The following is a 10017-nucleotide window of genomic DNA, read 5'->3' on the forward strand; positions in this document are numbered from 1 at the left end:
GTATTGCATCGATCACTGAAGAGTTTTGTTGATGTTCGCTTCTGTAAGTAGTCTTCGGGGGGGGGGGGGGGGGCACTGTTGTGGAGGTGTCAGATGCAGCAGACGAGGGGGAAAGATCAAGAAATGAAATGAAATAAAAATGTTACATTAAATGCCTTCAAAAGCCAAAGTTACATTTGAGTCAAACGGATACAATCACTGTGAATTTAATCCAATGTTTGGGTACTAAAATAATATAAAGTAAAGTGAAAGACTAAAAATAATAATAAAATAAATTTAAAATTAAACCCCTATAAGCGTCAGACTAAAATCATCATCATCATCGTCGATGCGCATGGATCGGACGTTGTTTGAGAAAGAATTGCAGAGGTCTCTGTGGAGCTTCATCAATGTCCGCCACGAAAAGGAGTCAAAGTGGGAGGGGTAAGAGAGAAATGAAATGAAATGTTGTCTTCCAAAGGCCTATGGGACCAACTGATACAATCCGTATGGAGCTAATACAATGTTTGGGTACAAAATAAAATGAAATAAAATAAAAGAGAAAATTAATGTTTGAGGACGGTTGGCATCTGGCTTGTGTATATGCCATGGTGGAGGTAAGAGATGCCAAAGAGAAGAGTGCACCAAGAGTGCATAGGGTTTTTCTGGACTTTGCATTTCTCATGGAGGTGGTCGGCGTTGTCAACATCCGGATTGTGGTAAGGGTGCGCAAGGAAGCACCAAGTTTTGTAAAGGCCATGGAGGTGGAAGAAGATGTGAATTTAAAGGATTCACAAAAGGAACAGTGGGTAGTACATCTTTTTTGCAAAGCTCATGGTGGTGGCAAGAGATGCGCATTTGGAGGAGGGATATGTACTAAGAGTGTCCATGAAGGTACATTATTTTGTGTCGCTCATGGAGGCGGTAAGCGGTGTTCTGTCCCTGGGTGCACGAAGCGCAAGAGGGAGAACATATGTTTGTGTAATACATGGGGGTGGTAAGAGGTGAAAATTTGAACTATAATAAGAGTGCACAAGGTAGCACAAAAATTATTGTAAGGATCATGGAGGGGGAAGAAGATGTGTGTGGGGCCAAGAAGGTTTTGTGTCTAATAGAAGCATGCTGGATGAGGGATCTTTACATGGACTACAATCCTCATGCAACAAGTTTGCAAGAGGGAAGGTGGGTCTTTTTTCTGCACACATCAATCTTCTAGAGCATTATCATAATGGCTTGTCATCTACAAAAAGCTTACAAGGCTCAATTTCTGAGCAATTGCACCCTAAACAGCCACACTCTGAATTAAGTGAGCAAACCTCACAGTTAGATGAGGAGCAACACTCCTCCTTTGTTGAGCATCAGCTTGGGAGCATTGGAGAGGGTTCTTGGAGACCTCAACACCAAGTATTGAGCCTTGTGGTATTCAAAGCTCAATCTGCATCAAGGAGATGCGTTGCTACTGATGCTTCTTGGCAAGATATTGCGAATGGCTTTACTTTGGAAAATTCCCCTTCCAATGAGTATTTGAAATGCTAGATACCAGGGGAAGACCCATATCTCTGTAATAGAGCTGCAAGTAGTACTCTTTCCATTCCTTTTGAGCTCATACTTCAGACCTCTAAAGCTTGTGTTTTGGCGTCTTCACTTTAGTACTGCAGTGTGTGGGCTAGAGTTGGGGTTCAGTGCATGCCTCATGGCTCTTGTGATCAACGTGCCGATGCGGGTGGTTGTTGAGATCCTATAGGTTAAAATGGGAACGCCATGCTAGGCTACATGAGCAGACGTGCTAACTAAGGGTGGTTGAGTAAGGGGTGGGAAGCCGCCAAAAGTTGGTAGTTGAGCTATGTATTGAGGGTGCCAGCAATAGAGAAGAACAAATGGGTGGGAGGGAAAAGCCGCATGGCGGTGATAGGAGTTTTTGGGTTTGAAGTTTGCCGGCTCATGTATATATGGTGTGCTCGCTTTTTCCACTTTTGAGTGTGATATGGTTGCTTGTACAGTGCTAGACAATGCCAATTTTTGGATGTGTGCTTTTGGCTATGGTCTACAGCTTGCCATTTGACCAAGTTCGTAAAGGATTGATGCACTTTAAGATTGGCAAGGGTCTTTAGTCTTTGTTGAAGGTTTCTATGAGAGATGTCTGCTTCGATATTAATATCCATTGTTTATTCCCGACCATCTTGCAAAGGTGATTGAAAGTGGAGCGTCATCTAGACTGTGATGGATGAGGCTACATAAGAAGGCTTCATAGGCATTGGGCATTGCTTGCGGTGGATCCAGTAAAGTGAATATGATGGCTTGTTAAGTTAAGAGTTAAGATGGCGAGATCCAAGCTCGATGTGGCTACGACGAGGAGCTCAGGCACCGGATCAAATGATAGCAATGCTTGGGTGGGAATTAGCTCTTGCTCAAAAGAAATTAGAGAGTTATAAATAGGAAGTGTTAAAATACAAAGAAAAAACGTCTGCAATGATTGGGAGCATGGGCCTGCACGTGCAGAAGCCGCCAAGGAGAAAGGGGGCGAGAGAGCCTCAGCTATATCTAACACGGGCATGGGAGATGGGATCAAAGGCTCCCATCACTTTTGGGCCCCGACATTAGGCGCGCGCCGTAGATCTTGTTGCAAAAGTAAACTCGGGTACAAAAATACCCGAGTTTACAAAAATACCCGAGTTTACTTTTGCCCGTCCCGATACTTTTGCACGTCAAAACTCCATGGAAACGTGTACATTCCACAGTGACATGCGCGGGCGTGGTGGATAGGCCACATGGCCCTCAAACCCTAGGTTGTGGGTTCAATCCTTGGGGGCGGGGGGGAGGAGCGAAGTAAACTCGGGTACCCGAGTTTACATTGTACCCGAGTTTACATTGTCCACGGAAGCCCAAGATCTACGGTGCTCAATCATCCCACCGTAGATCCCATCTCCTCCCATGCCCGTGTGAGATATAGGCCAGGGCGAGAGAGAGCATACAGAGCGTGGACGAGGACTCAGGAGATAAAGAAAGCCCGGAATCCGTACACTATAGAGGGGGCGTTGATTGAAGAGGGAGGAGGGTGTGCGCTCAGAGGGGTCGCGATGCTCAGCACATACAGAGGGAGCTTCAACCAGGGGGAGGGCAACCAACTGAGAAAGTAGCACTCAGAAAAATCCTTGAGATCGCAGGCAGCCCACCTCGGATGATCAACTGAAGGAGTGGCAATTACTGCAAGAGAGACTGAGGGCCATGCAGATAGGGACACCTGTTAGATGATTAATCCATGTCATCACACCAGCCAGCAACCCACACACGTGGTCAGATGCCAAACGGCCCATCTTGTAACTGCCTCCTCACGTGCATATAACTGCACCTCCTCGGATCAATACAACATACGCTTCTAGCCACCGCTTCTTGGCTCTCTCCCTTTGCGTGTCATCTGGTTTAACAGCCTCTCTCTCTCACTCTCTCTTTCAGTGAGTTCCCTTCTCTCACATGGTATCAGAGCAGCAGAAGATCCTTCCTCTTCTGTGGAAGCCCCACCATGCAGTCTCTTGCACTTCTCCTGCAACTATGGGCACAGAACCTCGCCACCCTTTCTGCGAGTCAGCCATGCCAGAGTTCTGGAGCCTCCTTTGTCACAAGGCACCCCAACAGACAACCCAAAGGCCCCACTGCTGTTGATCATACCCTGCCTCTTTCTGCTTTCATGGCGAAGCCCTCTCCTTCTTCTATCTTCCAAGGCTGCCCGTTGCAAGCAACCACACAACCGCTCATTGCTGATGCAAAAGCCATGAGCACCATCAGTTTTGATTGCTGCAGGTTTTTTAACATCAGACTGGGCTGTGTGAAGCGCCATGAGAGGCCTTGAAGAGAGCTTCACGGGGTTCACAGTAGAAGGTGTGGGTTGATCATCCACAATATCTGCTCCAACAATTTCCCACACAACCACACAACCGCTCATTGCTGATGCAAAAACCAATTTCCCGTGGGCAGGTCTTGAGGGCGAGTGAAGGCCAAGCAGAGAAGGGGTGCCAAGGGCTGGCGCTACCAAGAAATCAGACACGGCTTTGAAGGAGAGCGTTAAGGGTTTGGGGGGCCTCTATATGTAGGGGATGTCAGCTTGGAGCATGGGGAGAATTCTGTAAATGGAGAGTACTGAGAGCACAGATCTAGAGGGTGTGCCTGTGCTTGTAACAAGCTCTATCAAGCTGGAAAGCCAAGAAGCAAAAGAGCTCGCCATGAGCAAGAAGAAAAGCTAGCAGCAGGGGCTGGATGATCCGTAGAGAGAGGGTGGAAGAACCCGAGAGTAGCTCAGAGAGAAGGGAGCGGGCTGGGGCTTGCAAGCTGCTCAGAGAAGTCAAACGAGAGAGCTAAAGGGAGAGCTCCAGAGCGAGATAGATATCTTTCCTTGGTGTATTATTTGAGTGCTTGCAAGGTTGTTTACCTATACACCTCTCGCCTTGTCATAGAAAGATTTGCAGTGTACACCTTGTCTATAGTATTCTCTTGCCCGTAAGTGTTGGATTTGATTACCCATTCAAGAGCCTTGTGTTGTTGGTGTATGAAAGAGACTATAGAGATGAAAGGTTCATTATCTGTTTTGGTCAACCACAAGTGAGTACATAATTGTTTCGTGGTTTAGTGGAGCACTTAGGCTTGGGTTGACAGCATGATATGGTCTTCATAGTGGTAGTTGCAGGGTTCGAGCAGATAGATTTGTGATCCCGGACTGGCAGAGAGGCCAAGCTATAGAGGTGTTTTTCTTCGGCTTTCTCCTGTCACTGTTTTTGGTGCCCGCCACTGAGGATCAAACTCTAGAGCTTTAGTGTACAATGGTCTTATGCTACAGGTGATCCAATATGGACATGGCTACAAGCAGGTTCTTCACAGGTGCGCATCATGAGGATATTGTGGCATGGTTTCGCCTTGTGGAGTACGAGTTTGCTCAATTGGAACTTTATGATGACGAGTCACAAGCCGATTATGCATGGCAAGGGCTTCTTTGTGATGCATGCTACCTTTATTCTATGTTGTCCGAGGATGAACAATGGAGTTGGCAAAGCATGAAAAGGGCTCTTTTTCTAGCTTTTTATGATCCTCCAGAGTTGTTTTGTACCATTGAGATTAATGGTTCTCAACTCATCGAGTCATGGAGAGAACTTCAGACACTGTACTGGGAGAGCTTGGAGACCTCGGCATCTCAGGTATGCTTGCCCCATGATGGGTTTGGTTTTGATATGCATAGTGAAATGGTTACAGCTGATGAGGAGGGTTATGAGAGTGACAAAGAAACATCTTCATGTAGTGATGGTGGGGAGAGCTCTGATGATAAATTAAGGTCTTTTATCCGTGTCGAGCTTAAAGACAAGGAGGCAATTCATCGCAATTTGGAAGCCTTGGAAGTCAAAGCCAGGTTTGAAGAGAGTGATAGTGAGACAGAGAGCACTTGTGACCTATCATCAAGTGGAATTGATATGGAGGTTATGCATGAAGAGGCAAATGGTTTAACTGTTTTGGAAAGTATGTATGACATTGTGTATGAGGATGCTTTGGATCTTAACTCACGGCAAGAGGGAGGACAATCCCTTGTCTCCTATGAGATGCATGTGCAACCAGTGGTAGAGAAGAACGAGAATGCTTCAATTGAAGAGGCTATGAGCTTTTGTGATGATGAGAGTGTATATGAAGTGGTACAGGTTGAGGGTTTGTATGATGGTGCAGTTGATGATATCGATTTTTTTGATAGTCTCATGCCTGAAGTAGGTGATGGTGTATCCCTTTCTTCTTCCTTTGATACTGGCATGCCGGAAGATGTAACTAGTGAGTTTTTTGACTGTCTTCTTGATGAAGAAATGCATCTTGAGAAAATTATGGGTGCTTCATGGAAAAATGATTCTTGTGCAGATGTCTCCAATGTGTTTAGGGGCTTGGTATGCCTCTTTGCAGAGATGTATGCTTTTCAATGCCTTTTGAGGGCTACTTTTGTTACTCATGGTGATGCTACAAATGTTACCAAGGCTTCCAAGTGCCATATGTTGGCCCAAATGTAGGTTGTTGTGCAGGGGATAACAAAGAAGAAAATTTTATGATGCACATGCAGGTTTATGGCAAAGTAATTGATGATTTTTTTGGTGCAAGGTTGGTGTATGTCATCTTTATCGGGTTTCCTTGGGAGCCAGGTGGAAGTTGATTAAGCTTTTGATGCATGGAAGACCAAGCTGTGGAAGTTTGATTAAGCTTTTGATGCATGGAAGACCAAGCTGTTTTGTGTGGGATCTAGGTGGAGTGAGCATCTACTAGTGTTGCTGCTGAGCATGAATGCTCTAGCAGGCTAGGGGGGTTGGCAAACTATGATAGGAGTTTTTTGGTTTGAAGTTTGCCAGCTCATGTGTATATGGTGTGCTCACTTTTTCCACTTTTGAGTGTCATATGGTTGCTTGTACAGTGCTAGACAATGCCAATTTTTGGATCTGTGCTTTTGGCTATGGTCTACAGCTTTCCATTTGACCAAGTTATGCATAAACAAATTAATGCTAATATTCAATCAATTAGAGTTTTTCCTTGCATGCATATACTATAAAGCAATTAATTTCTCTATCACGCGGTGGAAAGAGCTACATCTAGCTATGGGTTGATCTTAAATCAATCAAGTATATACCAACCAAAGCATAATGATAAAATTTAGAAAGAAAAGGGTGGCAACCCTTATCATTGACGGTTGTTCATGAAGTTTATTATACTCATAATTGCTGCATAGCCATGAGCATAGCCACGGATTTGATACCACTGCTACAAACAGAAGGCCCTACAAAATAGCAAAACCAACATATTGCAAGCCATAATCAACAAAACTGTATACTTGATGAATAACTTGTGCACCATAATCGTTGCTACACACGAACAGAGAGGGAGAGAGTAAGAGAGCACGTGCATATGCACCTTCTAGAGCGGAATGCTACACCGGCACCGCGAGAAAGAAGAGAGGAGAGGAAAGAAGAAAGACACGAGCACTGGGTGCAATCTCCCTCCGTACAAGAGTGACCATTCCCCTCTTGCACATATTTGATTTATAGATTTCTTGAATGGTCAAAGTGAGTACAAACTGGCCAGTCGGACTTAAATAGCCTTAGCTCATAAAGAGCATTTAAATAATGAAATGTCCATAAAGATGATATCCTTTTGCATAACCCTTAGTCTTTTTCCACCTATCATCTGCACTAGATAGTACGATATCAATTCCATTACAGGTTCGGTCTTAAAGCACCCATGTATGCATTTGTACCCTTCATTATGAGCATCCACATTGGTGGTTGGGAAGAAGAATCATGAGCATTGACTCATCGTAGGCCTCACCGCTGTCAAGAAGTAATTGGCGGTCTTGCCAGGAAGGCACCGGGCCTCTTGCTGTGAGAGTTTGTGAGGAAGCTCAAGGGTTATGAGAAGGAGCTAAGATGTAGATAACATAGCTTCTAGAGCTAAAGAAGAAATGTAGCCAAAGAAGCTACTCACTTTCCTTTACAAACACACGTGATGGAGAGAACTCATGAAAGATAGTCAAAACAAAACAAAAATAAAAACATCGAGATTACGATCATATCGTATCATGTAGGATAAAAGGGTTAATGGATGAATTAATGATATTTAATCTTTGTTGTCCAAATAAGCTACGGATTGCTCTTTGGTGCTGTAGCTTTGTGCTTACTAAAATGTATATGTTTTGTCTAGCGATTGGGATTAGTTGTGAGTACAAATCCTCTTGATTCATAATAAAATAACCACATTCACATCAAAAGAGAAGTCATACTCAATAATAGGTAGTATGATGGGATCTGGTGAGAGAAGTATTTCGTTGAGCCTTTCAGGACCAAATAGAAACACTATGCGTTGCTGAAAGTGAATCTTTTGACTAATCCAAATGTTGGCCCTAATAGATTGCACAGAATGGAAATGAAAGAAATTGCTTCTATGTGGATTATGTTTATTCATCAATGATATACTTAGTATGTTCAAAGATAAAGGTGTGAAAGAAGTGAAAGGAGAAGAAGAAGAGAGTTTCTCTCCCAAGCCCTATTGTTGCCCTTAGGCAATAAGGATACTGTGGGGAGAGAAGTACCTGTAGCAGAGAATGTGAACCTTAAGAGAGAGAGATGCTTGTGAAAGATGAAGATATGGTTACTAACCTTGTGCACATAATTGTTTCCCGCAAGAAGGTTGTGCCCGTTATATTGACAAGATTGCTGCTTGAATACCTTCCAATGAAACAATTAGGACACAACAAGAGAGATGAAAGGAGGAGTAAAGATAGAATTAGAGATAGATCTAAGTGTGGTAGTGGTATTAAAGATAGATAATGAGAGATAGAGATAGAGTTAGGGACAAGTATTGGACTAGATATGCAAATGAAAGTAGAACTAGCAACATATATCTTACATGAGAGCAATCTCCACCACCTTAATGGAGAGAGAAGATGTGTCACTATGGAACTGAGCTATTCTCACTCACTCATAACTTGCCCCGATGAAGAGAAGGTTGCCCTTTTTATAGGTGAGAGAGCCATGTTTTACATAATCACTTGATTAGGCTAAAGAGTTAGCCCAAATCAAATGTTCTTTGGATATTTCTTAATTAAAATGGGCAATACTAGGACTCAAAATATCATGAAATTCAGCATTTTTGATCGTTGAGGCTCCATGTGGGCCCCACCTCGGCATCTTCTGTGTGGCTCCAGCAGGGGGTCCCAACGTGTGTGTCTTGTCCTTCAAGGCATCTTTGAGGTGTCACATTCACATGATTGTGTCTTTTATCCTCCAAATACCTTATTTTATGGAAAAAGACCAAGATTACCTCTTTTCACTTGATTCACTTGTTTACCATCTCTTCTTGCAGTGTAGTTGTGAGAGGATTTTTCACTGTTTTCCACGTAACTTTTGACCTGTAACTCGGATTGACATGCTTCAAAAAGCAAAATTGGCATACTAAAAGGGCTTGACTTGATTTTGGACTTTTCTCCACGCCCTTAGCTAAGGATTTTCAAATTGGGATGGTCCAAGAAACTTTGGATCTTCCTTTTCATAAAGTCTTCTAGTAGGCCCTTCCCTCTTGTATGTATCCAAGAAGGTATGCATTATTGAAGGGTTATATTATTAAATAAACGTGAAAAGAAGAAAATAATTTATTTATGGTAGGGTATAGCTGAGATATTGAAAGAAATATACAAATGCTTTTTCCCCAGACAAAAAGAGGCACAATCATTGATAGTTCTCTTGCAGTACTTTCTAATAGTAATGTATATTTATATTACTTCAAAGGTAAATACTAAGGTATGGTAGAAAGCTTTTATTTATGCATATGAGTATTATATGAAGTATACTTATGCGTCAAAAAGTCACAAGATAAATCGTTTAATGCCCGTTCACACTATATACGTGCCACAGCACGACACCGCCTTGGGAGCAAATCCGTCTATTAGGGATATATCCAAACAAATCATATGCCAATCCTAAGTCTTCATTGACACTATCTTTGGATGCAAAGGGGATGCAAAAAGTTATGTGAAAATACTATAATTTGGATAACCCTAAGACTGGATGTGCGAAGGTGTGAGTAGAGTCAAAAAGTCACAAGATAAATTGTTCAATGCCCGTTCACACTATATACGTGCCACAGCACGACACCGCCTTGGGAGCGAATCCGTCTATTAGGGATATATCCAAACAAATCGTATGCCAATCCTAAGTCGTCATTGACACTATCTTTGGATGCAAAGGGGATGCAAAAACTTATGTGAAAATACTATAATTTGGATAACCCTAAGACTGGATGTGCCAAGGTGTGAGTAGAGTTCCAAAGCAAGCCAAGAGGTTGCTGCGGTCATTGCCTTGTCTAGATGAGAGAGAGAGAGAGAGTGTGTGTGTGACTATGGGTGTGTGTGTGTGTGTATGTGTGTGTGTGTGTGTGTGAATTGCATATATGTTGTTGGGTTTCCAAGCCCGTGGGAACATCTCCTAGAGCATGCGGATGAACTCGAGCTTTTTTTTAAAAGTTTGCATGGCTATAAGG

The 10017-nt window shown here is 43.2% G+C and overlaps 1 protein-coding gene and 1 pseudogene across 1 annotated transcript; both read left to right on the forward strand.

Annotated features, from left to right (window-relative positions):
* The first annotated feature begins 464 nt into the window (after positions 1-464).
* Positions 465-1515, forward strand: LOC147440922 (uncharacterized; annotated as a pseudogene).
* A 3302-nt stretch (positions 1516-4817) lies between these two features.
* Positions 4818-6008, forward strand: LOC147440923 (uncharacterized). The gene has a single exon (XM_086483357.1). The coding sequence runs from the start codon at positions 4818-4820 to the stop codon at positions 6006-6008; it is 1191 nt and encodes a 396-aa protein (XP_086339483.1).
* The last annotated feature ends 4009 nt before the right edge of the window (positions 6009-10017 follow it).

Source organism: Adiantum capillus-veneris, chromosome 15 (assembly GCF_014529385.1).
Source record: "Adiantum capillus-veneris isolate H3 chromosome 15, ASM1452938v2, whole genome shotgun sequence".
Taxonomy (NCBI): domain Eukaryota; kingdom Viridiplantae; phylum Streptophyta; class Polypodiopsida; order Polypodiales; family Pteridaceae; genus Adiantum; species Adiantum capillus-veneris.

What these genes read in the sequence shown, in the direction of transcription:
- LOC147440923 (XM_086483357.1), top strand. Translation starts at nt 4,818, where the DNA reads ATGGACATGGCTACAAGCAGGTTCTTCACAGGTGCGCATCATGAGGAT.